A 27,118-nucleotide genomic window follows, 5' to 3' on the forward strand; every position below is an offset into this window, starting at 1 on the left:
TGCCATGAGGGGTCCTTCCGTGTGTCACTCAGGCGGCTTATTGCTTCATCTCTTCTAACAGAAACTGCCCCGCTCTTAGCCCTCCGTCCGTGGACAGCCCAAGCAGCCCTGTTGTCCCATGAGCCCTCATCTTCAAGAGCTCTACAATGGGGAGGGGGGACAGTTTTAGTGAAGGGCATTAGGAGCAGTGTAGAAACGATTTCCCTTACCACTGGGGGCTCCCGGGGGGAGGGGCCCTGGGTCTAACTCCATGTTTGGAATTAGGGAGGACAGTGAGCTGTCAGATGTTCCCTTCGCCTCCAGGGCACATGAAGACGGCCTTTTGGAAGCACTTGGCAGGTTAGTTGCCCAGATTTGTCTTGAATGGAGAAGGGAGGGGTTCCAGGGATCCTGTGGGTGCCTGGGGTGCGAGGAAGACAGCTGAGAGCGTGCCAGAGAGCTTGCCTGTCCATCGTTGCTGGAATGCAGCAGGAGGATGGTGTAAGCCTGGCCCCCAAGTGGGGATGTGACCACTTTAGACTCGAATCGATTGAATTGAAATCACTGATGAGGCTGAGTTGACTTGAATGTCACCAGATCAACTCCTCTGTTGGTTGGAAATGGGGGCTTGTTACAAGGATAAAGTTATGAAGAAAAAGGTCATTTTTGTATACCTGAATTTGGAGGACTGCCATGTCTCTGGAATTTCTGTTTACTATCATTGGAAAGGTCAACATAGGGCTTGGAAGGTGTGGACCTAGAGTGTAAAGGGGGTCTAGGGGCTACTCCTTCGACCCCCCCACTAGAAGGCCTTTGACTTAGAGTTCATGGGGGAGGGATATGCTCTGGAGATTTGGTCAGGCCTCACTGTAAAACTATTTTAGGGAAGTCCAAGGTGGGGCCTGGGGTTGGGGTGTTTTGTAGGCTAGAGAAGACTGAACTGGGCTCCTGGGGCCCAATTCCACCCTTGACCCAGCCAGCCCTCTGCAAACCCTGGGGCCCCAGAGAATGGAATCGTTTGGGAAATAATCAATGCACTGGAGGACACTCAGCCTCCTGCTCTAAAGGAGCAAAAGTACAATAGAGAAGCCCCTGGATCCTCAGGAGCGGAAAGAACTGTGGGGCCCTAGGAGGGAGAAGATTTTTTTTTTTTTTAAGATTTTATTTATTTGACAGAGATAGAGACAGCGAGAGAGGAACACAAGCAGGGGGAGTGGGAGAGGAAGAAGCAGGCTCATAGCGGAGGAGCCTGATGTGGGGCTCGATCCCATAACGCTGGGATCACGCCCTGAGCCGAAGGCAGACGCTTAACCGCTGTGCCACCCAGGCACCCCGGAGAAGATTTTGATATTGGTTAGAGCCCACTCCTTAGTTCTGCCTTTTCTTCCTTCCTCCCTCCCTTCCTCCCTTTTTCTTTTTCTCTTCCTCCCTCCCTCTCCCCCTTTCTTTCTAAGATTTTATTTGAGAGAAAGAGAGTGAGTGCACAACTTGGGGGAAGGGCAGAAGGAGAGGGACAAGCAGACTCCATGCTGAGTGGGAAGCCTGATGTGGGGCTTAGTCCCAAGACCCTGAGATCATGACCTGAGCCGAAGTCAGACGCTTAACCGACTGAGCCACCCAGGCGCCCCTGTTCTGCCTTTTCTGACCCTCATGTGGGTCAGCATTGTCCCTGTCTTGAAACATGCTTGTTACGTATTCGTAAGTATACTGAATGGATGGATTTATTTATTCCTTCACTGGACAGAGATCAATAGGACACAGGTCCCACTGCAGAGCCCACTAGAGTGTATGTTAGGGCAGGAGGGGTTTCTCCAGTGGCTTGTAATGTACCCCCAAGAAAGCAACTGCCTTCTCTGCGCCAGGACTGCCGAGAGGGGGTGGCGGTGCCAGCACTGAAGCCTGCCTTGAAGATTTATGGAGGCACACCTCTAAATAATGAGGAAGGTAATAATCCAACAGCTGTGGCTCAGTGAGCCCTTCCTACGGTCCACGCATTGTTTAAAGCATCTCATTTTCCCAAGTGTTTCTTACAGTCCTTTGATCACAACATCTAGAGCCGCTTAGCTTAAGGAAAGAGCCCTGTGTATGGAAATGACCCAGACCGGGAAGGCTGGTGCTGAGGCCCCAGAGCCGGGGGAGGCTTCTCCCCTGTGTTGTGGAGCCAGATGGTCTCTCTCCCTCTCCCCCTCCCCTAGCAGGACCCTGGTCTGGTGGAGACGGAGAGTGGGGAGGCAGCGGTGTGCATCTCCGAACCAGCCAGTCGGGAAATGCTGGCTAGGGTGGCAGGGCCCTTGGTGACAGGCCGGCACAAGGGTGGAGGGGCCCAGAAAGGACAGTGCAGAGGTTCAGAAAATAAGTTCACCTACTTCTGTTTGCTCAGAGCTGGCCTGAATTTTTAATTGAAGCAAATTATAACTTCCCAAAAATATTAGTCCACTTTCTTGGCGGTGCGCACCCCCCCTTCCCCATCAGCACGTTTGCACTGTCTGCAGACAAGCCAGGACTGGCCCTGAGAAAGGCCTTCCCCAGCCCCTGGCGCAGAGCTCCCTTTCAGAGAGGTCAGACCCATTTACAAGCGCTTCCCCGGAAGTCCCGTCAGGTCATGGTCCAGATGGGGCAGAATCACCCGCAGTCGTTCAAGGATGATTTGCCAAGCGGCGTGAGGCCAGAGCAGTGGAAGAGGAGTGTCCTCCATTTCTTTGTGCTTAAATTCTCTGCATTCGTCTTTGTTTTAACAGTGCAGCAAAGTCCTCTGCACCTTTCGTCCTAGGGATGCTCTTTCTTTGGAGCGCCCAGAAGACAGGTGCTGGTACTGGCCACCCAGGAAGCGGTCAAGGGTGAGGCCATTGCCACCCCTGGAAATGTCTGGCCTTTAGCTGTGCGTCTCACCAGGCGCCAGGACGCATCTGCTTCTGGCACCTGCCACACTGAGCGAACAGGGCCTCTTTGCTACTGACGCTTGTGCATGGCTGTCCGTTCTCCCAAACCCTGGACTGGCCCCCGAGATCGACTGGTCCATTCGGTCTGGCCTTTCCCCCCTTAACAAGTGCTTATTGATTGGCTGTCCAGCCTTGGGCTTGCTGGCGGTAGAGGCCTGAAGCGGTGGAGAGAAAGAATTCACTCCCACAAAACCGTCCATAACGGCACTCTGCCATGTTTTTGGTAGAAATAAGGTAGGACAGAATATACTCACGTATATTCTATCTGTATAAATGAATTCCAGGGGGACAAATTGGTGGTGGGGGAATGAAGATGAGAACAGGGCAGAAGGGGTCAGGGATAGTATTAAGGCTCTGTTACTTTTAATTTTAAAAATACTTCTAAACTCCCTAAATGCATTTTGATTCAAAAGTAATATTTAAAAATTTAGATGAGGTCTTAAGGGGTCAGTGGCCAAAACGGAACAATATATTTTTTAATTTATTTTTATTTTTTTATTCTTTCTTAAATTTTATTTTTTTAAACTCTACCCCCAATGTGGGGCTTGAACTCATGACCCCAAGATCCAGCCAAGCACCCCCTAAACTGAGTGGTCTAAATGTTGACTCCTGAGACTTTGGAAGGTGGGGTGTCGGTCAGCTTGAAGGCTCTTTCTTTCTCAACGGGAGAGGGTCCATCCTAGCTGATGAGTCCTTTCATGTGGAATGAATGAGGGGTGACATCCTTCCTCCTTTGCAGGGGTGCCACGGAGGCTCTGAGCAGACCCTCCCCGGACGGGTTAGCTGTGGTGGGCAGTGCAGCCCCAGTGCCGTGCTGTGCGTTGCCCGTCTCTGGGTGCCCGCAGGACTGTGTCCGTGTGCTCACCAGTCAGGGTGGTGTGGTGGTCACGCAGGAAAAGGCACAGCGATTTCCAGCCAAAAGGTCCACGTTTACGCCTTAGTTTCGCGGCTCGCTCGTTCACCAGGGGCCAGCGGCCCTTGCCGATCCGTGGCCCCTTCATCTGCAGCGAGGACGGGACTAATCAATGACTGAACTGTGCTGCGCGGCGGTGCCCGTGGCGGGCTGTGGGAGCCCTCAAGCTTTGAATCCGCGCTGGTTTGTGAAAACTGCCCCTGGGTTACTACAACCCACTTGGTTGCCTCTCGAAATGCCCTCTGTAAGCGGAAGAAGGAAGCCTGCATCTCACTGCTCGTCTCTATGAGTGGCTATTTCCCTGGTGTGCCCCAGAGAGAGCCCCAGACGCTACCGGCGATGTGAGCAAGCCTCGCCGTGCTGTTTCTTGGCCCGTCCTTTGTCACTTGATCCTCTTGGACTTGGTGACTTCTCTGTGCCCCGCAGAAACATTCCTCAGTTTATGAGTTACTATAATTACGCGCGCACTTGTCTTCAATTCCACGACATTGATTGAGCTCTTAAAATGCGCTCTGTGGTGAGAAGGTGGGAGGGTGGAACAGAAGGGTGAATCAGACCTGCTCCTGCTTTCAAGGAGCTGCTGGTCCAGCAAGGGAGGGGACAGCGGCGCCTCGGAGCTGGCTCGCGCAGGAGGGGTGAGACCACAGTAGAAGGATACCGTCACAGCCGCCGATGTGGGGCACCTACTTCGTGTCGCTCTTTGTACTGACCATCCCATGGACACTGTTGTGCTCAGTGCAAGCCTGAGGGAAAAGCATGATTTCTGTCTTACAGGTGCGGAAGCTGAGGCTCAGGTTAAGAGTCCCACCAAGCAGGTGCAGGATCGCACATTCAGGACCTCTCTCTCTTTCCTAAGTGGTATTTATTGCCTCTTAGACCTTCTAGACTGCCCACCCTGGTTCACCTTCAGTCATTGTATTTTATCTCCTTTTTTGAAAAAGATTTTTTTTTTTAAAAGAGTTTATTTATTTCTTCAAGAAAGAGCATGAGCAGCGAAGCGGGGCAGAGGGAGAAGTAGGCTCCCTGCCGAACAGGCAGCCCGACGCAGGGCTTGATCTCAGGACCCTGGGATTATGACCTGAGCCGAAGACAGATGTTCAACCAACTGAGCCACTCAGGTGCCCTTAAAGATTTTATTTTTTTAAAGTACTCTCTACATCCAATGTGAGGCTCGAACCCACAACCCTGAGATCAAGAGTTGCACACTCTGCCGACTGAGCCAACCAGGCGTCCCCACCCTCGGTCAGACCCTCAGTCTGTGCCCTCGTACCCTGGGTTCTAGCGATGCCACAAGCTACCAGAAGAACACCAGCTAGACCCTCAGCGCTCAAATCTCCATGCCTGTTCTTTCCCACCACGCAGCCAGTCCCGAGGTGCCTGGAAGGCTCTCCCTTGCCCCGTGTCCCCAACACACCCTTCCTCCCATGGCTGATTCTTTGGTATCCTTCAGGTCTTTGCTCCGTTGTCCCCTGTTTACCGAGCGCGTCCTTAACTATGTCACCTGAATGTTCTCTGTAACTGGCACTCGGCCATATTTTGTAAGTGTTTGCAAGTTGACGTGTTGCTTGCTTGCTGACCATAACGTGCCTGAGGACAGGGATCGTGTCAGGTTTTTTCACTGATGAACACTCCAGAGCTGGTGAGCATGTGGGTTTCGGTTGACACACTTGGGTATGCATGAAATACTGCTTTACAACATTTTCAAAACCTTTTATTTCAAGCCCCCATCCCCTGAGGTTGGCAGGACTCACTGACCTCACTCTCCCCACCCCCCACATCTTGCGGGCATCTCCTGCTTTGCCGATGGGGTAAGACAAGGGGTCTGGGACAGCTTCTGGCCTCTCCCTGACTTCTGGCCAAGACCCTGCATGTCTTGCTAACCCTTTCTTTTTCCTCCTCTGCAAACCTCCCTAGGTGTCCTGAGACTTTGGCTCTGGGTGAACAAATGACAAACAGACTTGCGGGCTTCCGTCCTATCCATTCTCAAAAAACAACAAAATTGAAAGCAGGCTACCTGCTCGGTGGTTGGGGGAGCAGAGAGAAAGGACGTAGATTTATATGTCACAACGTCAGTCTAGCCACAAAGAGTCTGAGCACTCGAGCTGAAAGGTGGGCTCTGTAGGGGAGGGAGAACCTTCTGGGATAGGCAGTGCCCTCCTGAGATTGGATTTGTTTCAAATCTGAGTCCAGGTTTACTGAGGGACACTGGCTACGATGGAATAAACCACTGCCGGCCAACAGCAAGAGTAAATAAGACTGACATTTGTTGAGCATCGCTCTGTGCCCAGCACTGAACTGGTATTTTATTTTATTTTTATTTTAGCTTCCTAACTCCAGAGTTGGGGCTCCTTCTCAAGCTCTGTTATCTCTCTTGTAAAAATAAGGTCTTACTCACCATGAAGCCAGTCAGTAGCAAATGGCACTGGGTGCTCAGCTCTGGGGAGCAGGGAGGGGATATTTTTGGCCAGAGGGGATTCTCGGCGAGTCTAAACGGCAGCAGGGGGCTGAGCCCATGCCCTCCCACCTTCCAGAAACTTAAGTCTGCTGAGTGAGGATTACAAATGCAAAGACTGGTCCACTGGCCAAGGAGGGTCAGAATCTACCCTGGTGGAGGTAAAAGCTGTTCTGGGTCTCTCTGTCTCCTCGGAATTTGCAGGAGTAGTATCTCCAGTTTGGCTGGAAGACTAAATTGTCCTAAGTGTAAGGCAATTTCCACTTATTTTATGTGTGTACATTTTATCATTTTTCATATTCTAAGTTACCTGAGGTCTTTTCAGTACTCTGTCTCTTAGGTTTTTTTTTTTTTTTTTAAGATTTTATTATTTATTTGACAGAGAGAGAGAGAGCACAAGCAAGGGGAGTGACAGGCAGAGGGAGAGGGAGAAGCAGGCTCCCCATTGAGCAGAGAGCCCAATGCGGGGCTTGATCCCAGGGCCCTGGGATTGTGACCTGAGCTGAAGGCAGAGGCTTCATGGACAGAGCCACCCAGGCGCCTCTGTGTCTCTTAGATTTATAATAGTAGTGAAGGTGGTAACCAATTATTCAGCCTTTACTATGTGCCAGATTGTGTTAAGCACTTTACATGGACAAACTAATTTCATTCTTTCAACAACCCCATTATTATTATTATTATTACCACTTTACAGATGGGGAATCTGAAGCCCAGAGAGGGCAAATAACCTGCTCAAGGTCATGTGATTGTCAGGCAGCAGAGCTGGACTATGAACTCAGACCACTAAGTCTCCTGCTTAACTGCTGCCCTGTACAGCCTCTAGTAGCAAAGACGCAATCTCCCTAAAAAATTCGTCTGGAAAGTTAGCAGTATATTTCAGTTTGTGCTCATGGCACAGAAAGTTCCACAGTTTCAGGAAGAGGCATCAGGACATGGTGTGGGGACTGGGGGGCACTGTCATGTTTGGGGATAAATATTACACACTAAACCAGAAGCCACTGGATTTAACTTAAAAAATTTGTTTTTTAATTTTTAAGTAATTTCTACACCCAACATGGGGCTCAAACTTACAACCCCAAGATCAAGAGAGATGTGCTTTACTGATGAGCTCACCTGGCGCCTCAGCCCTGGGCTCAATTCTTGGCCATGCTGCCTACAGAACCCCTTGAACTTTCTGAGCCTGTTTTCTCTTGCATCAAAGGGGATTAAGACATTCTACCTTAGAGGGTTGTTGTGAACTAATGAGATTGTGAATATCAAAGTGGTTTGTAACCGGGACAGCACTACCTACATTTAAGGTGAGGAAGTTATCGTTGTGTTAGCATCAAGATTAAGGGATGGGGGAGCGCTTTTTTTTTTTTTTTAAGTTTTTTAATTTAAGTAATCTCTGGGGCGCCTGGGTGGCACAGTCCTTAAGCATCTGCCTTCAGCTCAGGGCGTGATCCCAGCGTTCTGGGATCGAGTCCCACATCAGGCTCCTCCGCTGGGAGCCTGCTTCTTTCTCTCCCGCTCCCCCTGCTTGTGTTCCCTCTCTCGCTCGCTGTCTCTCTCTGTCAAATAGATAAATAAAATCTTAAAAAAAAAAACACAGAAGATTAAGGAACGGAGTTGGTAAGGAGTGACATAGTAATAAGAGAGGCAGGGACTGTCCAGGCCTGCTAATAAGATGGCCAGTCTCCCGGGGCCTGGGTGGCTCAGTGGGTTAAGCATCCGCCTTCAGCTCAGGTCATGATGCCAGGGTCCTGGGATCGAGTCTCACATCCCTGCTCAGTGGGGAGCCTGCTTCTCCCTCTCCCTCTGCCCCTCCCCACTGCGTGTGCTCTCTTGCGCTCTCTCTCAGATAAATAAATAAAATCTTAAAAAAAAAAAGATGGCCATTCTCTCACGTGCTTGCTACCAGCTCCCTGGTATTGGTACCTCTCATGCCTGCTGCCGGCTCAGCCTGTGTCCTGGACTCCGAGCCATTCCCCCGATTCTATCAGAATTCTATCAGAATGACTGCCAACGACAGGGACTCTAAGCTGGAAAGGGATTGATTCAAGGAACTAATGAATAGTGGGGGGTGTTTCGGGGTGGAAGAGAGAGCTAGGAATAAGGACTAGCCAGGTCCGTAGAGCTTCTCGAGCGAGCGGAAACCCCCTGCTACCCTCAGAGGAGCCACCAGCCTCCCCTCCTGCACTCGCACAAGTGCAGAGCGCTTGCTCCTGATTTCCCGGCTCCTGCAGGCCAGTCTCTACCCTAACTGCAAGGGAGTTCTGCAAGGGGCGCGTGGCCTCGCCCTCGGAGAGACAGCACCCATGGGACATGACCAAAGTGTAGAGGGTTTGCAAAGGTTTGGGTGGCCAGAGAGGACAGATATCCTCTACGTCCGTCTCCTCCCCAACATGCTTGATCCCAAGACGGCGACTGCAGGGAACGGCTGGGAGAGGAACCCACCGCAGAGGGCTCCTGGCCCACGTGTGAGGACCCCGGGGATACTGTGCTTGTGTGTCCACATCTGGGTGGTGTGGTGGCATGGCTCCTGGGCTCTTGGACATCAGGGACAGACCTTGGCGGTGCTGTGTGTGTCAGACGAGCATTCCGGGCCTTTGCCTGCAGGGTAGGGGCACCCAAGTCAGCCTGGGCCGAGAAGGAGGGTGCAAGGGGGGGGGTCTCTGAGCTTCTATCTTCGTTGTCGCCTTTCCCGTCCCCTTTCTCTCTCACACACAGTGGCCATCCCTTTGTGTATGCAAGAAACACTCTTGTCACAGGAATGAAGACTCCGTTGGGAACACTGTACTGGGGACTGACGATTACAGGTGCCGGAGAACACAACTGGAAAAGCCTCCAGGAGGCCGGGACATCTGCATGGGAGTACTGAAAGCATCACTGATGTCTAACGGGACGAGCGGGCATACAACCACTGGCGGCCATCGGCATCTCCTCCAGCTCCACCCTGGAAGGAGAGATGAACATAAGCCTCTAAGGATTCTTTGAGGGGGCTATCACCCCATCATCCCAACACCTGGGGGATAAGGGGAGGGACTTCCGAGGCTAGAGACCAAAGCTGCTGACTCTGGGTGGGGTGGGAGAGTCCCCAGCTGGGAAGAGGATGGGAGTCTGAGGGGTCCAGGAAGATGAGGGTCTGTGCTCAGCAGGCTCCCTGGGGGAAGGCAGGGGCCTCAGAAGCATGAATCACGTGGTGCTTTTAAGGCCACGGTGTCGAGGGCCCAGTACACTGGGGGTCACAGGTTGGCAGGACCCTCCTCAGGCTGTCTTGGTAGCAAAGTAGCCGCTGTCCAAGCTTGTGGCCTAGAAGCCAGGGGCCGGGGGCCGCGAGGAGGACCAAGGTGTTGGAGGCAGACTGGGGAGGATCCTCTGCAACGTTCCTGACTAGGAAAGGCTCCAAGGCTCTTGAGTATCTCTCAGGAGGTGAGGGCCCTGTGTAAATAATCCTCAAGGTAGAGACTTGGAACCAAGTCACCTGGCTCGGAGTGTAAAGGTTTGGGATGGTGTATCAGCGTGTCACACAAACTAAGTGGCTCAAACAACAGAGATTTATTATCTCGTGGTTCTGGAGGCTGGAAATCTGAGATCAAGATGTCAGCAGGGCTGTGTTCCCTCTGAAAATGCCAGAGCAGGATCTGTTCCAGGCCTCTCTGGTAGCTTCTGGTAGTTCCTTGGCTTGCGGCAGCCTGACTCCCATCTTCCCTTGGGTGTCCTCCCCGAGTGCACGTCTGTGTCCACATTTCCACACCAGTTATATTGGAAAAGGAGCCCACCCTACCCGTATGACCTCACCCGAACGTCCGTAACTATGCTATTTCCATATGAGGTCACAGGATCAGAACTTCAACATAGACATTTGTGGGGACACAATTCAATCCATCACAGACGGGTCTCGCACCTCGAGTTCTGGAGCACAGTTCACGTGCTCCACGTACATGCAGCCCACTTACACTGGCGTCTTGTCTTCTTTCTGTCTCTCAACACCCTGCGGGATGGGGAGGCCAAGCACATTTCTTTCAGTGTAAAAGGCAGGGGTGGCAGTTAAATGGCTGTGGCTCTGACAGTCCCCTGTACACACCCCTGCTGCCTGGCCTGCTTCCCAGCTGTGACCCCAGGGGGCAGGGGTAATAAGGCTCTCTGCCGTCTCTGTTGTGGGAAGGCTGAGATGAGTATGGAGAGGGTCCAGCGCGCATCAAAGCCAGTGGGTGTTCACAGACCCTAGCTGCCCTCCCCTCTCCCCTTGTGCTTGAACGTTGAAAATCTTCTTTTGGGTTGAGCTGAGACCCAGATGAAGGCAGGGGTGGGAGAGGGTATATTGCACGTCCAAGGTCACAGGGTTAAACCTCCTTCCCCCGCAGAGCACCATCATGTCCAATCCCCTGGCTCTCCCCCGCACCCCCTCTCTGCAGGCGTTTGTTTCCCTCTCCTGAGCGGCTGGCTCACCCTCTCCTGCCCGTTAGCTCCCTCCCCAGTTCTGCCCCCACATCCTCTTCCGTCTTCCCAAGGATTCGGGGACCTGGCTTCCCTGTGGCTTCAACACATACTGTCGAGGGGCTGTCATGGGGTGTAGCCTCGTGCTAGGTGGCCCGCTTCAGCCAGACACCAGAGGATCAAACTGGGATGCAGCAGGTCCTTCCAAAGACCTTTGCCCTTGGAAAAGGAGATGTGACCCCAGGGAGCGGACGAGGGGAGAGGAGATGTGGAAACTGAGCTACAGAATCTTAGAGCTGGATGGAACCCTGGAACACTCCTACTCCAGGCCCCTTGGGCCACAGAGGGGGAAACCGGGAGGGGAGGTAATGTGCCAAGGTCAAATGTTGGGTGGTGCCCGGTGGCAGAAGCGAGGCATCCGAGGCCATATTGGGACTAAAGGGGGAGGTGGCGGGGGCTTTTCCCGGTGTCTGTGAGCTCCGTTCCCCAGGTTGGAGGGGCTTGTGTGGTGCAGGGGTCGCTTCCAGGGCTCCCGAGGGGAGGGAGGGGAGGCTAAAAGCAAAGTAGGGGAGCGACCTAGGGATTGTGGGAATGTGGGGCCGTGCACCCGCCCCCGGCGCTGCGTGGGGCGCCCGGAGAAGGGGCTGGTGGGCAGGGGGGGGTGGTCCTGCGGGGGCCCGCGCGTGGGGGCCGGGCCGGCCGGGGCGGGGTGAGTCACGGCCCGCCCGCTCCCATTGTGCGGCCCGGCGGCTGCGGCGGCTGCGGCGGCGGAGCTGCGGAGCCGAACGCGAGGAGGTGGAGCCCCGGGCTGCGGGCTCCGGCGCCTGCGTCCGCCTGGCCGGCACGGCTCGCCGCCGCCGCGGCGGGCGCCCCCCGGCCGTGCGGCCCTGCGCGGCGCCAGGCCCCAGAGCGCGCGCGGGAGGGAGATGGGGCGCGGCGGCCGGCGCAGGCCCCGCACGCTCCGGAGCCCCGAGGTACCGCAGGGCGGGGCGGGGCGCGGCGCGGCGGGCCAGGGCCGGGGCCCCGGGGTGTCGCGGGCGTGGCGGGGCCTCGCCTGGGCGGGCGGACGATCGGGCTCGGCGAGGGGGAGAGGGCGGCCGCGCGAGGCTCCTGACCCCGCCCTCCTCCCCCAGGGCTCCCCACTAGGCCCCCGCAGCGCCCCCTTCTTCTCAACCCGGTCACGGGTCCCTCAGTGAGCGAGAGGCTCCCGAGCCGCCTCCCCGGCCATGGCCAACGGAGTGATCCCGCCGCCCGGGGGCGCCTCCCCCCTACCCCAGGTGACTGCCGCGCGCGGGGGTGGGAGAAGAGGAGGGGAGGGACCCCAAGGAGGAGAGGGGAGTCCTCTGGCCGACCTTGGGACCCCCCACATCCAGAGATGGAGCTGGGCTGGAGGGGATGGGGAAAGGGAGGGCCTTTCGGTATTTTTTTTCAGTTCTGTTGCCCCCTCTCCTCGCAAGCTCTGGGCGCCTGGGAGGCTGACCCAAGGCTGGGGCGCAGGGAGAGGGGGTGGTTGAAGGTGGAGCCCGCTGGTCTCCCCCGCCCCCAGCCAGGGTTTGGAGTTGGGGTGGATGTGGGGCGTTCGTGGGTCAAGGGTCCTTAGGAGAGGCTGTCTGACCCTGCAGGTCCGGGTGCCCTTGGAGGAGCCCCCTCTGAGTCCAGACCTGGAGGAGGAGGACGATGACTTGGGCAAGACCTTGGCTGTGAGCAGGTTTGGGGACCTCATCAGCAAGCCCCCGGCCTGGGACCCCGAGAAGCCCAGCCGCAGCTACAGCGAGCGGGACTTTGAGTGTGGGTAGCCTGGGGACCCCTAGTGTGGCCGCTCTCACCACCATCACCTTCATTGCCGCCATCACCGTGCTCACCACTGGCTTGGTCACCCAGTGCCATCTTGTGCTGGACGCTGTGCTGGACGCTGTGCTGGGCCACCATGCCATGTTAAGTCATCCTGCCTCACTCACCCATCGCCTGTCCACCTTGCAGGGGAGCCGGGCCCCAGACGCAGGGGGAGACTTAGGGAGATGGGCCTGAGGTGTCCCTCGGTGACCTTCATCTTCCCTAAGGCTTTGCCATACCTCCGGCCCTGCTCTCTTCTCTCTGCCTCCTTACCTCCCTCAGCTCTTCTAACTCTGCCTTCCCCCCTCGCTGTATCTTGTCCTCCCATTTCCCCCAGCCCCCTTTTCACGACCCGCCCTCTCCCTGACTCCCGTTCCCCCACTCTCCCAGGCCTTACCAATGGCAGGACATGGACGCAGGTGTTGGGGGGAGCCTGGCTCTCGAGGAAGTTCTAGGGTGCCCTTGTTTGAGGCCCTGGGCTAGAATAAGGTGTGTGCCCCAAGGGTGGTGGGGGCCCCCTTCTGCTGTGGGGACCCCCAACCGGCTCTCCTGCACCCCCAGTTCACCGGCACACATCCCACCACACCCACCACCCCGCTCTCGGCGCGCCTGCCTCCACCCCACAAGCTGCGGCGACTGCCCCCCACCTCTGCCCGGCAGACCAGGAGGAAGAGGAAGAAGGAGAAAACCTCGGCTCCCCCCTCGGAGGGGACCCCTCCCATCCAGGAGGAGGGGGGCGCCGGAGTGGAGGAGGAGGAAGAGGAGGAGGAGGAGGAAGAAGAAGGGGAATCTGACGCAGAACCTGTGGAGCCCCTGCCCTCAGGGTCCCCACAGAAAGCAAAGGTAGGGGTCTGTCCCTGAAGCAGGGCTGGCTCCTCAGAGAGGGGTGCAGAGAGGAGGGGAAGGGGACGCAGGAGAGGGGGCCAGGACTGCCTGGGAGAAGCAGAGTCAGGGGTTGGGGGCTGAGCTGGTGTAGGGACCCAGGGCACTCTGGTTCGTCCACAGTTCTCATCGGAAGTGATGAGGATGACAGTCCCGGCCTGTCTGGGAGGGCTGCCTTCACCAAGCCCCTGCCATCCATGGGCCCTTGCTCTGACAAGAGCCCCCAGCAGTCAGTCAGGTACCAGCCTCCAGCCCAGCCCAGAGCAGGTCCCAGGCTCCCTTCTGACCCTGGGGAGGGTTCCCAGCTCTGACCCTGGAGAAGAAGAGGGGAGGAGAGGAGAGGGAACAGAGGAAGGGGGGAGGGGCACATCCCCTCTCTGTCCATAGGATTGACAAGGAGGAGAGACAGGGAGTCACTAGAGAGGAGGACAGGGATACAGGTGGAAGAAAGAGAGGAGGGGGGCGAGGGGGGGGGACAGTGAGAGGGGGGCAAGGAGGTGGAGGTGAGCTTCCTTCTCGGACCAGAGAGTCTGTGTCTAGCGCCCAGGGGGCTGTTCTAGGCCCCACCCCAAGCTGGGGGAGGGCAAAGGAACCCCCTAACCTGGCCCATCTCCACCGTGGTTCCCTGTCAAGTCCAAGGCTGCCATGGTGCTTCCTCAGCTCCTCAAGCCCCCGGGCCCGGGTCTCCCGAGTCGCTGGGGAGAAGAGCCGGCCGTGGAGCCCGTCGGCCAGCTATGACCTGCGGGGAGCGGCTGTGCCCAGGCAGTGCCCTGGGTACCCCAGGAGGCCCGGAGCAGCAGGTGCCCACGGATGAGGCGGAGGCCCAGATGCTGGGCTCTGCGGACCTGGACGACATGAAGAGTGAGTGACATGCCGTGGCAGCCCCCCTGGCCCACCCCCACGGGTGCTCGGCCTGTGGGGAGCCCTGGAGAAGCTCCGTGCTCTCCCCAACCCAGCGCTGAGTCCCCTCTGCAGGATCCCTGTCTCCTGGAACCTGGCCAGGGATGGGGAGCTCATTACCTCACGAAGCCACCTCTCTGGTTGCCAGAGCTGAGATTTCCCTTCATGACACCTCTGCCCTTCTGTCCTGATTCTGTCCTCTGAGTCACCCCCTGAATAAGGCAACCCCTCTTCCACGTGACCTTTGGAGACATTATATACCCCTCCCCCCAAGGCTCCTCTTCTCAGGGAAAACTCTTTTTGTCTTCTTCACGCTGGCCCCCTGAGGGTGAGCCACTCGTCCAGGTCCTGCTTCTCCCTACATCGGGGGCCCTGACTCGTCGCACCACCCTTGGCAGGGCCTGGCTGTGATCGCGGCACATTCCTTCCATCTTATCAGTGCCCTGGTTTCTGTGCCACCTGTCATCACCCACGGGGCTCTGTGCCCAGGCCAGGGGCACCACTGAACCCACCTCCCTCCCCCTTGGAAGCACAGTGTGTGGGCAGGGGTTGGTGGGGAGGGCTTTGAGCTCAGTACGTCATGGAAAGTTGCCAGGGCCTGAGGACAGGGACAGGAACAATCCGATGGCAGCAGTGGGGTGGGGGGGGGGTCAGGGGGAGGGCGTGTTTACAGACTCAGGGTGGGGGCTGGAAGCAGCAGGGAGCCGGCCTGGGGCTGTGGGGAGTCAGAAGGCTCAGGCTGAACTAAGACCACTGGTCCAGGCTCCCACCTTTTAGGAGAGCCAGGGCTCTGGGGAGGAGCGGGGCCTGAGGGCTCGGCCACCCGTTGAATGATGAGCCTGCTGGAGGAGGTCACAGAGCCCAACAGGGCACCGAGCCCCGGGCCTGGGGACGCGGAGGTCCAGGGCTCTTGGATGGCTCCGGCCCCCAGCCCTCGAGACTCTCTGGCCTCAGAGGACTTAGAAATGTTGGCGCTGGACCTTGAGGACGGTGACCTGGGGGAACCCACCCAGGGCCAGCTGAGCCCCATGGCAGGGGGACCACCTTGTGAGTAACCGGGCTGCTGGCCTCTTCACAGCCGCAGGCCTGGAAGGGGCAAGCAAGGAGGAAGGGCCAGAGCTCTGCTTGAGTCTGCCAGATGTGTATCTGTGGGGGAGACCTGGGTGCCAAGAGAGGACACAGGGAAAGTATTGGGGGCCCTGGTGACTCGATACAGGTGACGGTGCTCTGGAGTGAGAGGCAGTGGCTGTGGGGGAGGGTAGGCAGCCGGGGCTGTGGACTGAGTTGGGGTTTGCCTTTTTACAGTGGCTTGGCCAGTGGTCCCCTGTGCTACTGTGGGGTCGTCCTTCCCCCTCTCTGGGCCTTCGTGTCTTTGTCTGTGACATGGCCGTGCTGACTTATGGGGTTGTGTGGACATGGCCCCCGGCTGACTAGAGCAGGGGGCCGAAGGGCTTGTCTCTGACCTCGAGGCCCCGAGCTGGACCCCCGGGACCACCAGGCCTGCCTTGCCCGCAGGTCACCGGCTAGAGGATAACCCCGGCGTGAGGCGGCACCTCGTGAAGAAGCCGTCTCGGACGCAGGCCGGGAGGGGCAGCCCTGGGGGCTTGGCCCCCATCCTTCGCAGGAAGAAGAAGAAGAAGCAGCTGGATCGGAGGCCTCATGAGGTACAGGAGCCGGAGGGGTGGACCTGTGGCCTCCTCTCCCCTCTCCTCCCCTGAGTCTCCCCTGCCCTCCTCCCCGCCCCCCAGCCTTGCCTGGCTGCTACGGCTCCGATGCCACCGGGCGGCCGATGCCGCTGGGCGGCCCCTGGCCCCTCACCCCTGGCGTCCGCCGCAGGTGTTTGTGGAGCTGAACGAGCTGACGCTGGACCGCAGCCAGGAGCCCCACTGGCGGGAGACGGCGCGCTGGATCAAGTTCGAGGAGGACGTGGAGGAAGAGACAGAGCGCTGGGGGAAGCCCCACGTGGCCTCGCTCTCCTTCCGCAGCCTTCTGGAGCTCAGGAGGACTATCGCGCATGGTAGGGGCCCTGCAGGCCTGGCCCTGGGCTGCGTGCCCTCTTCACAGACCGTGGAGTTAGGCCGGCGGCAGGCCGTCCAGCGCTGGGGAGCTCCTCCCTGGAGGCCGGCGCCCAGGTGAGGTCTGGCTGCCACTTGGGGATGTGGAGTCCGACTGCCTGCGTAGCCCTAAGCTCGGAGGGGCCGGGCTGTGCCACTCTAGGCTCCCCGTCCCCATGCAGTAGGCTAACCAGTGACTCCCCTCCCTGGGTTTGGAGGGGCTGTGCCCTTGCTCTGTGTTCCGTCTGCACGTCCCTGTGTTTGGCTCGTCTGTGCCGGTGGCACAGCATATCGCCCCGTGCGCATCGGGTGCTCAGCTCAGCCGGCGTGTCTTCCTGCCCTTGGGGAGCAAGGCGGTGGGGTGGCTTTTCCTCTCTGATGGGACTGCGCCCCCTCCCCCGACTGTGCCCCTAGGAGCTGCCCTCCTGGACCTGGAGCAGACCACTCTGCCGGGGATCGCCCACCTTGTGGTGGAGACCATGATCGTGTCTGACCAGATCCGTCCAGAGGACCGGGCCAGCGTCCTGCGCACCCTTCTGCTGAAACACAGGTGCCAGGGTGGGGGGGCTGGGAGGGGGCCATCTAGTGCCCATGCCCTTCCAGGAGCACAGACTCTCCTGTGCGGCTTTCTAGCCTCTGCTTGTATAACCCCAGCGATGGGAAGCTTATTCCTCATTTGTGCTCGGACAGCACCAGCCACGAGAAAGTTTTCTTTTTTTACATGGAGGGAGAAGGGGTGAAAGCCTGACCCTCCGTTTCTCTGCATTAAGGGCCTCTCTGCCTAACCTGCCTTGCCCCCTCTGCCCTCTTCACAGCCATCCCAATGATGACAAGGACAGTGGCTTCTTTCCCCGAAACCCGTCCAGCTCCAGCGTGAACTCGGTCCTGGGGAATCATCACCCCACCCCCAGCCATGGCCCTGACGGCGCCGTGCCCACCATGGCTGATGACGTGGGGGAGCCAGCCCCACTCTGGCCTCATGACCCTGATGCTAAGGAGGTCAGTCGCCTTGCTTGGACCTGGGCTGGGGGACTGAGGGCACTCTGGTTTAGCTGGAGGCCACCGTTAGCTTCCCTGCGCGGGTTGGGAAGGTTGGATACCTGGCACCATATGAGGCATGTGGGGGGATCTATAGGAGACATGCATGAGGGCCCCAGCCCTAAAGAAACAGGAGGTTTAAATGGGACAATGTGGCAAACCCATGGCTCCCATTTCAACAGGATAAGGCAGAGGTGGTAGTGGCCAGCTTGGAGGGGGGTCCAGCACCTGAGCAGTCTCCTCTCGATGTGGGGCACATCACCAATGGTCCCTTTCCTGGCTGGGGAGGGGAAAAAACAGGGCCCAGGTCCAGGGGTTGGAGGGCATAGTCCAAGGCTGGAACAAGGGATGGGAGGGCCTGCCACGGCCTCCGGTCAGGGTCCCAGCCCTATTCCAGTTCTGCGTCCTCAGAAGCCTCTCCACATGCCTGGGGGAGATGGTCACCGGGGAAAAAGTCTGAAGCTGCTGGAGAAGATCCCTGAAGATGCTGAGGCTACCGTTGTGCTCGTGGGTGAGGAGGCAGGGGTCCTGGGTGTGTGTGCTTCCACCGTGCTCTGCTCGGCCTCAGCTCTGGCCCGCTGGCCAGGCCCCCAGTGCGTCCCTACCCTTCCTGACCTGTCTCGCCCCCAGCTCGCGCTTTCCAGTCCTCTGCCTGCTTCCCATCCAGTTTTCTGTTATCTCGGACTGCCGCTAGTCCATAGAGCACTTTTGTGAGAATTAAAAAGAAGCACTCCTTCTTGGAAACTCGTAACTTTTCATCTATTGGTAAATTATAATAAATATATAAACATATAAATATAAAAAAACATTTAGATCAGGGTTTCTTTGTGCAGTACTCAACCTGCTCAACTGTACATGATGGCCCCAGATGTTTTCTCCAGGGCCAGCCTGGGCGGCTCCTCTTTGCCCAGTGCCCTGTGCCTTACTGTTCCCCCAGGCTGTGTGCCTTTCCTGGAGCAGCCGGCGGCAGCTTTTGTGCGCCTGAATGAGGCTGTGCTCTTGGAGTCTGTGCTCGAGGTCCCTGTGCCCGTTCGATTCCTCTTTGTGATGCTGGGTCCCAACCAAACCAGCACTGACTATCACGAGCTTGGGCGCTCCATTGCCACCCTCATGTCTGACAAGGTGGGTCCTGCAGACCCTGGGTTGGGTGCTCTAGGCCTGTACCCCCTCCCCCCCGGGCCCTCCTTTTTCCCTGTCGCTTACTGCCTCTATCCTTGGCCCTGCAGGGGCTCTTCTGGGGGGGGGGGCAGTGCTCTGGAGTGGTGGTAGAGGGAGCTGTTGGCTGAGGGGAGAAAAGGGAGCCCTGGGCTGGGGCTGTGGGAAGGGGAGGTGGTTGAAAGGGGAGAAAAACCCCAGACCCCCAAGTCTTGAATGTGGCATGAGACTAGAAAGGGAGGCCTGGGTATGTTGGTCTTTGCTGTGGCTTCTCCTCAGCTGGGACAGGAAGGTCCTTCAGCCAGGGGTGATGTGGGGAACGCTAACTGCCCAACTTGTAGGGGGTGGGAACTCCCCAGTCAGAATGGTTCTGGGGGCCCCTGCTGTGCCCAGCATTGCCCCTTGAGTTGTTGCATCGTGGAAAAGTCTGGAAGCTCCTAGAGGAATAGAAGGCACTCGGAGGTTCAGGGCTGTGGCCGATTGCTGGCCAGCGAGTCAATATTTTGACAATTGGACTGGACCTGTATATGTGGCTAAACACCCACCCTGCCTCTGGCTCGGTGACGGCCCCACACCTCCTCCCTGAAGCCCTCCCAGGGGCTCTCTGGGGGGCTCAGCCCTTGCCTCTCCTGCCCGCAGCTGTTTCATGAGGCTGCCTACCAGGCGGACGACCGGCAGGACCTCCTGAGCGCCATTAGTGAGTTCCTGGATGGCAGCATCGTGATTCCTCCGTCAGAGGTGGAGGGCCGTGACCTGCTGCGTTCCGTGGCCGCCTTCCAGCGGGAGCTGCTGAGGAAGCGGCGGGAGCGTGAACAGACCAAAGTGGAGATGACCACCCAGGGAAGCTATGTGGCCCCCGGGAAAGGTCAGACCCTTTGGGGCTCATACCCACCCCACCCCCGCTCTCCCCCCCACAGCTCCTAAGGTCGTGAGCCCAGCCTGTCCCGACTCCCTAACTCCTGGATGCTGGCCTCCAGCCCCAGATGGGAAGGATTGAGCACCCCCCCGGGGGGGGGCAGTAGGAGGGGGTGGTCTGTGCTCCAGCAGCTCCTTGTTCCCCCAGAGCTGTCGGTGGAGCTGGGGGGCTCCGAGGTGACCCCCGAAGATGACCCCTTGCGGCGGACTGGCTCGGTGTTTGGGGGGCTTGTGCGGGATGTGAAGCGTCGGTACCCCCATTACCCCAGTGATCTGCGGGACGCCCTGCACTCCCAGTGTGTGGCAGCCGTGCTCTTCATCTACTTCGCGGCCCTCAGCCCTGCCATCACCTTCGGGGGGCTGCTAGGTGAGGGGGAGGGGAGGCCGGGGAGGGGGACCCAGCATCACCTGTAAGGTCTGTGGTCAGGGGCCCCAGGGATCATTTTTGCAGGCAGCTATAAAGTGAGAGGGGGGCAGGAAGGGTGAACAAGGGGTAGGGGAGCCTGTGTTTTGGGGGGGTGCTGGGGGTGGAGTGGGAGGGTGGTGGTGAGGGAGGTGGGAGGGTGGGGCTGGGGAGCGGGACCTATCGATTGCTCTGCAGGGCTGCTCTGTTCTTGTCGGGTCCCCAGGTCAGGGTGGGCTAGATGAAGAGGAGGGGCCTGGTAGAAGGAGCCAGGCAGGACCCTCCCGCTGACCCTTGCCCGCACCAGGGGAGAAGACTGAGGGGCTGATGGGCGTGTCCGAGCTGATCGTGTCCACTGCGGTGCTTGGCGTCCTCTTCTCTCTGCTGGGGGCCCAGCCGCTGCTTGTGGTTGGTTTCTCAGGGCCATTGCTGGTCTTTGAAGAAGCCTTCTTCAAGGTGACAGCCCTCCCCTGCCCCCCCCCCCCGCTTCCGAGATCTCATGTCCCATCTCTCAGCCCAGGTGATGGGTCCCAGCAGTCTCTCCCCTCCTCCCCCTTGAGGGTCCCCCCCACTCTGCCCCCACCCTGTCCCATCCCAGAGGGCCCGATGTCCAGGGCAGACCGCCGTGGGTAACCACACCTCCCTCCTGGCCTCCAGTTCTGCCGAGCCCAGGACCTGGAGTACCTCACCGGCCGCGTGTGGGTTGGCCTCTGGCTGGTGGTCTTTGTCCTTGCCCTGGTGGCCGCTGAAGGCAGCTTCCTGGTCCGTTACATCTCACCTTTCACCCAGGAGATCTTCGCCTTCCTCATCTCGCTTATTTTCATCTACGAGACTTTCCACAAGCTCTACAAGGTGGCGGTCCAGAGAGGTCGGGGGGGGGGGGGTTGGGGGGGCTGGGCAGCGCCCTGGTGGGGAGAGCATGGGAGGGGGCAGCAGGGAGCATTGGGAGCAGAGGGGACGAGGAGGAGGGCTCTGCTGGGTGTGGGCGTGGGGGGTCGGGACACCCTGGGCTAGGTCAGAGCTGCAGGGCAGGGAGTCCCACCCCGAGGGTACAGGTTAGAACTCCAGCAGGATTCATCCAGTATGTGATGGTGTGGGGCACTGTCAGCGCTATGGGGGTCCTTTCGTAGAGGAGTGTGTGTGTGTGTGTGTGTGTGTGTGTGTGTGTGTGTGGTGTGTGTGAGACGTGGCTGCATATCCTGTGATACTGTTGCCTGGCCAGGTGTGTGAGGGGTCAGCACTCCTCCCCACAGCGGTATGAAATCAGGGTGATAGAATTAGGGTCACCTGCCCAGGTGAGTGCTAGGGCAACCTTGTAACCCACACAGGTGTTCACGGAGCACCCATTGCTGCCATTCTACCCCCCTGAGGGGACATCGGAGGCTGGGCTAGAGCTAAACGGGAGTGCCGTGCCCCCCACCGAGGGGCTGCCTGGCCCGAGGAACCAGCCCAACACGGCTCTGCTCTCCCTCATCCTCATGCTTGGGACCTTTCTCATTGCCTTCTTCCTGCGGAAGTTCAGGAACAGCCGCTTCCTGGGAGGCAAGGTGTGTGGCTGAGGAGCGGGGAGCCCCTGTGGGTTCCCCCTGCCCCCCGAGTTCCCGCCCTCACGGCCAGTCTCCGCTCCAGAGGGGGGCTTTCCCCTTCTCCCAGTCAACCCATGGACCTAAACTCCATCTGTGCAGTCCCTTCCCGGTCAGAAGCTTCAGAGTTCAATCAGACCAGGAATGCCCTCCTGAGCTGGGCAGCACCTGTGGGATTTAGAGGGGCAGGGAGGGGGATTTCTGGCTCCAGCTCAGACCCGAGAGAGTTGGGAGTAATAAGTCCCTGTGTTAGTCTGTTGACCTCACTTCTACCCTTTGCTCCTTTCCCGCACTGGCCCCTCTCAAGGCTCGCCGCATCATTGGGGATTTTGGCATCCCCATTTCCATTCTGGTGATGGTCTTAGTGGATTACTCCATTACAGACACATACACGCAGGTGAGCAAGCCCCGCCTCCCTCCAGCAGCGGGTTCTCACCCCAGAGTCTCGGGAGGGAGGCCACGACAAGTTCCCATTGCCGCAGTGGCCACGGTCATGGGCAGAATTCAGCTTTTTTAGTGAAGTGGAGACCTGCTGGGGCCATGCTGGGGTGGGTGGGCTGGGGGCAGCTGAGTGGTTCAGCAGATGAGGCCAGCCGGGGGTCTGAGGCTCTGCGTGACCCTCAGCCTAGACTCCTGGAGCAGGTATGGAGCTGGGGGCCAAAGGACAGGTGTGCCTGGGGCTCAGGGAGAAAGGATGTCATTCTCTGTTCTGTGTCTAATCCTTGGAGGGACTCCGGAAGATGAAAAACTAATTTGCCCCAAACCTGTTCATATCTGGGTTTTCTGGAGCCCTGGCACTGGGAACACAGAGCTGGGTGAGAGCAGCTGCTATGTGGGGAGGCTATGTCCCCGAACCCCGTCTTCCTTCCTGCCACGCAGAAGCTGACGGTGCCCACTGGGCTCTCAGTGACGTCCCCCCATAAGCGCACGTGGTTCATCCCACCCCTGGGCAGTACCCGTCCTTTCCCTCCCTGGATGATGGTGGCAGCTGCTGTCCCTGCCCTGCTGGTCCTCATCCTGATCTTCATGGAGACTCAGATCACTGCGTGAGAGGGCTGGGGGACCCTGGGTGGGGGAGGCTGGGGAGGAGTGGAAGGCAGCAGGATGGGTGGCAAGGGTGGGGGCGGGGCACATGGCCCGGGGCACGGTTTCCCTCCAGTGCTGTGACAGGAGCTCCATCTGTCCCCACCACCATATGCAGGGTGGCACTTGGCAGTCCTCACAACAGTCTGGCACTGTGTTCTCTCACCCAGTGATGCTCACATGTGTCTCATTTTGGTTAAACCACAATGTGGTGAGATCTGGCATCTGGCTTTTGTGGCGTTTTAAATATCCACAGTCTGAGGTTTTAGCTCAAATGTGCTTCGAGGTGAGAACATCACTTTGGGAACTTGGAAGAGGAAGCTGGCAGATCCCAGGGAGGGTTCTTCAGTCTGCGCTGGTCCTTCCCCACTACACTGCCCCGCGACCAGCCTGCCGTCCCTGCCACTCAGCCGCCCTTCCGTCCTGTGCCTGCAGGCTCATCGTCAGCCAGAAGGCCCGGAGGCTGCTCAAGGGCTCCGGCTTCCACCTGGACCTGCTGCTGATTGGTTCCCTGGGTGGGCTCTGCGGGCTGTTTGGGTTGCCCTGGCTCACGGCCGCCACCGTCCGCTCGGTCACCCACGTGAATGCCCTGACGGTTATGCGCACTGCCATTGCGCCCGGCGACAAGCCCCAGATCCAGGAGGTGCGGGAGCAGCGGGTCACCGGAGTGCTCATCGCCAGCCTCGTGGGTGAGAGCACCCGCCTCGCACCTCGCAAGGCCCCAGCTCCCGCTCTGCACACCTGCCTTCATGGACCCTGTGGCCTTCCATCCACTCTCCCTCCCAGGCTGGCCCCAGGTCCCCTCCGTGTCTTCCGACACATTGTGTCTAGCACTGCTCTCACCCCAACCTGCCTCGTGACACTCTGAGCCTTTTTACCCTGAGCCCTTTCTGGGTTCTCCGTCCGGCTCCATCCTCTCTCGTGTGTAGCAATGAGGCCCAGCTGGTCCCCACTTCACCAGGCCCGTCCATCGTCATGGGGGCTGTCCGAGGGGTCAGGTAGGTCTGTGTCATCTCCTCCAGGCCTGTCCATCGTCATGGGGGCTGTGCTGCGCCGGATCCCGTTGGCCGTACTCTTTGGGATTTTCCTGTACATGGGGGTCACGTCCCTGTCCGGTATCCAGCTGTCCCAGCGTCTGTTGCTTATCCTCATGCCGGCAAAACACCATCCTGAGCAACCCTATGTGACCAAGGTAGGGCCGGGCAGCGTGGAGGTGGGCAGATGGCCTGATGGGGCGGGGGTGCGAGGGGTGCCAGGGCTGGAGATGGACAGAGCGACTGTGGAGGGTAAGTCTGGGGACCTGGGGAACTCCGGCCCCAAAGGTGTGGGTGGGAGCGGGTTGGGCGCTGCGCCGTGACACTTGAGGCCCACTCTGCAGGTGAAGACGTGGCGAATGCACCTGTTCACCTGTATCCAGCTGAGCTGCATCGCCCTGCTCTGGGTGGTCAAGTCCACGGCCGCCTCCCTTGCCTTTCCCTTCCTGCTGCTGCTCACGGTGCCTCTGAGGCGTTGCCTTCTGCCCCGGCTCTTCCAGGACAGGGAGCTGCAGGCGGTAAGGGAAGCTGCTGGGGGCCCTGTTCGCCCAAGGGGCCCTGGAACCAGGGAGGCCTGGCTTCCAGTCTCTGCTGTGCCTCCTGCCAGCTGTGTGACCGGAGGCAAGTTCTCTAAGCACCTGGAATCTTACTTCCGTCTGCTTAAATGGACTGATAATGGAGTCTACCTTATAGACTTGTGGCGAGGATTGAAACCTAGTGCCCGTAAAGCACTGAGCGTGATGGTTTGGTGTGAAGTAAAGCATAGGACTGCTGCGGATGGCTGGGCAGTGGGAGTTGCTCTCGTTTTTACTATTATCAGGAGGTGTCACTGGGGCCATGACCTGAGGGTTTTGGCTGGAGGGACGTGTGCTTTGGGCTGTGGTCCCTGATGGTTCCCGCAGATCGCGAGGCCTGAGAAGTTGCTGGGGGAGCGGGAGGGCGAGCGCCGCCTCCCCGCCCCTCCCCGACCTTCTCCTCTCTGCAGCTGGACTCGGAAGATGCTGAGCCAAACTTTGACGAGGACGGCCAGGATGAGTACAACGAGCTGCACATGCCTGTGTGACCCTCGGCCGTGGTGGCCCTCAGAGACCCTGACACCTTAGTGATCCACACCTGGGCCCCAGGCAGAGCCCAGCCCCGGGGCCAGCAGGCTCCTCCCAACCCAGAGACGTGCCGGAACCACTCACGCCACGGCCAGAGCGCCCGCTGACTCTGCCCGGGCACCGACCTTGGCTCACCCAGGCCCCTTCACAGACCAGAACGGCACAGGCTTTGAGCTCATTATAACCACACTCCTTGTCTTGTGTCTGCCTCACTTTCTTGGTTCCACCTCTGGTCTGTCTGGTCATGCTTATCCAACTGGAATTGGAAGAATTCTCTTTTCAGGGTCATCAAAACCAGGGAGAGGTTTGAGGCAAGGACAGAATTCTCGGGGGAAAGGGAGAGAATCAAGACCACAGAAGGTCAGAGCTGGACCTTATCATCACCCCCTTGAGCCCTCGAAAGTACAGCCGGGACGCAGGAGGCTCAAGGTCTGGCTCAAGGTCACATACTGCTAATCTAGCTCCTGCTTGGAAGGGAGAGCGTGGGGGAGGGGTGAGAGAGGAGGTGGCTTCTCTTTAGCCATTGGGGAAATCAGATTGACCCCAGCGGCTGTGGGGCTGTAGAAGGAAATGGAAAATGTTTTCTTTTCTTGATCCCTGGCATTCTGAGGAGCAGGGACAGTAGCCCAACCCCCTAGACGCCAGGGTGGCGCTGCATTTGGGGTCCCTGGACCATTTTAGATTCTCACGGCTTAAGAGTAGCAGTTTGAGGATTCCTGAGGCCACTCCTTGTGCAACAGTCTGTTCTGCCAGAAATAACCTGGGAGGCCTTGAAGAGGGTGCAAACTGGGAGCCCATTGCGTCACAGTTGCTAGGCAACCAGTAGCCAAGCGAAGCCGGTTGTCCCTGTGTTGCCCCCTGGTGGCCACTCGCGCACACTGCAGGCTCTGTCCCTTCCGGGCAGGAGTAGCACTGCCATCTGGTGGACCCACTGGATCTCTTGGTCGGAAACTCCGTTCAAGCAAATTCCGTACCTGCCTGGGGGAGACGGGGTGGGGGTGGCGGTGGGGTTACAGAAAGGTTCCCCGGAGTTCCACAGCCCTGGGTGGCTCTGAGCATCCAGAGCCGGAATCCCTCAGCCCCACCTTTGCTGGCCCTGCTTCCTTATCCTATTCCGTTTCCTCCCCGGTGTTCAGGCCACCTGCTAGAGCCCTGAAGCTGGTCAGCAGAGAGGGGACAGACCACCGCGAGGCTGTGTGTTGTGTTCTTAGGGAAGAGGTGCGCCCTTCTAGATGTCCCGGATTGTCATTCAGGTGTGAGCATTTCATTCCTTTTGGTCTCTGACGACACGATGGTCTCTAACTTCATCAGGCCTTTGACAGGCTCCCTGGGCCTCTGTGAAGACAAAATCCCTTTTCCTTTAGATTGGCCAAGTCCAGGTGGAGTTTCGGAAGAACTGTGCCAGGGGCAAAGTCAAGGTTAAGCGCAAAAACCTAGACCACAGACCAGTGCAGAGCAGACGATAAAGGAGATGTCAGGGGCCACACGCTCTGATGGCCTTGGCTGAGAAGCTTCGTATGCAGGACTCTGTCCCTTTCCCGAGCCCTGATCGGGTAGCCTGGCTCCACGCCGGGACTTGGTGTGGTGCGTTTCCCCATTTGGTCTGGGGGATGCCAGGACCCCACAGGACAGAACCGGCTCCTTCCTGAGCCCCTGAGGGGAAGTGGTGACCAGAGCCAGGAAAGTGCGGCTCTTCATTGGACACAGGTTGTGTCTATCATCTCTGTTTGGCAAATAGCTGAAATTTGGGGCGTATTCCTCAACCGGAAAATGAGAAATGGGAGGGCGGGGGCTTTTCTAAAGGAATATGTCTCGGTTCTGGTTGGCGTGTCAGGGTGGCCTTCAGTAAAACCAGGCGCAGAGGCCTCGGAACAGTAGGTGAAACGATAGAACCTCTGGTTAGTGACTATGTTGCCCAGTGCGGAAGGACACAAATAAGGCCTGAGTCTGGAGCCATGAAGACAACTGCCATTCCCACCCCCCTTTCCCTGCCCCCCACGAAGGGAAGGCAGGTGCAGTTTAGTTAAGTACTGGTGACCAGAGTTGGCCAACTCGCATGCTGAGATGCTGGTCAGGGTGAGGAAGGTGGGGGCCTGCGGAGGCTCCGAGAGGCCCGAGGAAGTTGCAGCGACCCGAAAGTTTGCCAGGGATGGGTACCTTGAGGGGGGCAGAGGAAGAAGTCATAGTGGGGGCCCAGTTAGGCGTGGAAGAGAGAAAGGCAAGGGATAATGGAGCTGGCTTGGCTTGGGGCCTGGACCCTCAGGGCTCATTTCATTGGGGGACATTGAGAGTTTGTCCTGAATCCTTCATAGCCTGTTTCCTCTGACTTTCTTTTTACTGCTGTCTACCCTCATCCTCCTGGAGCATTGGGCAGCTCGACTGAGGACATCTCCTTCCACAGGAAGGAGAGGAAACCAACAGAGAGGAGCCCCA

General features: G+C 58.3%; 1 protein-coding gene across 1 annotated transcript; it reads left to right on the forward strand.

Moving 5' to 3' along the window:
* Positions 1 to 11,571: 11,571 nt before the first annotated feature.
* SLC4A3 (solute carrier family 4 member 3) lies at positions 11,572 to 24,897 on the forward strand. The gene is given in 25 exon segments (XM_057305093.1): positions 11,572 to 11,676; positions 11,836 to 11,979; positions 12,325 to 12,490; positions 13,097 to 13,128; positions 13,130 to 13,388; positions 13,541 to 13,655; positions 14,078 to 14,162; positions 14,164 to 14,278; positions 15,833 to 15,981; positions 16,154 to 16,334; positions 16,786 to 16,921; positions 17,187 to 17,370; positions 17,821 to 17,920; positions 18,347 to 18,531; positions 19,204 to 19,429; positions 19,628 to 19,846; positions 20,190 to 20,338; positions 20,540 to 20,734; positions 21,211 to 21,429; positions 21,773 to 21,862; positions 22,345 to 22,511; positions 22,984 to 23,237; positions 23,571 to 23,740; positions 23,927 to 24,100; positions 24,568 to 24,897. Coding segments are annotated over 24 exon segments (3,699 nt in total). The 5' UTR covers positions 11,572 to 11,676; positions 11,836 to 11,928; the 3' UTR covers positions 24,646 to 24,897.
* The last annotated feature ends 2,221 nt before the right edge of the window (positions 24,898 to 27,118 follow it).

This window comes from Ursus arctos, unplaced genomic scaffold (assembly GCF_023065955.2).
Source record: "Ursus arctos isolate Adak ecotype North America unplaced genomic scaffold, UrsArc2.0 scaffold_1, whole genome shotgun sequence".
In the NCBI taxonomy this organism is placed as follows: Eukaryota; Metazoa; Chordata; class Mammalia; order Carnivora; family Ursidae; genus Ursus; species Ursus arctos.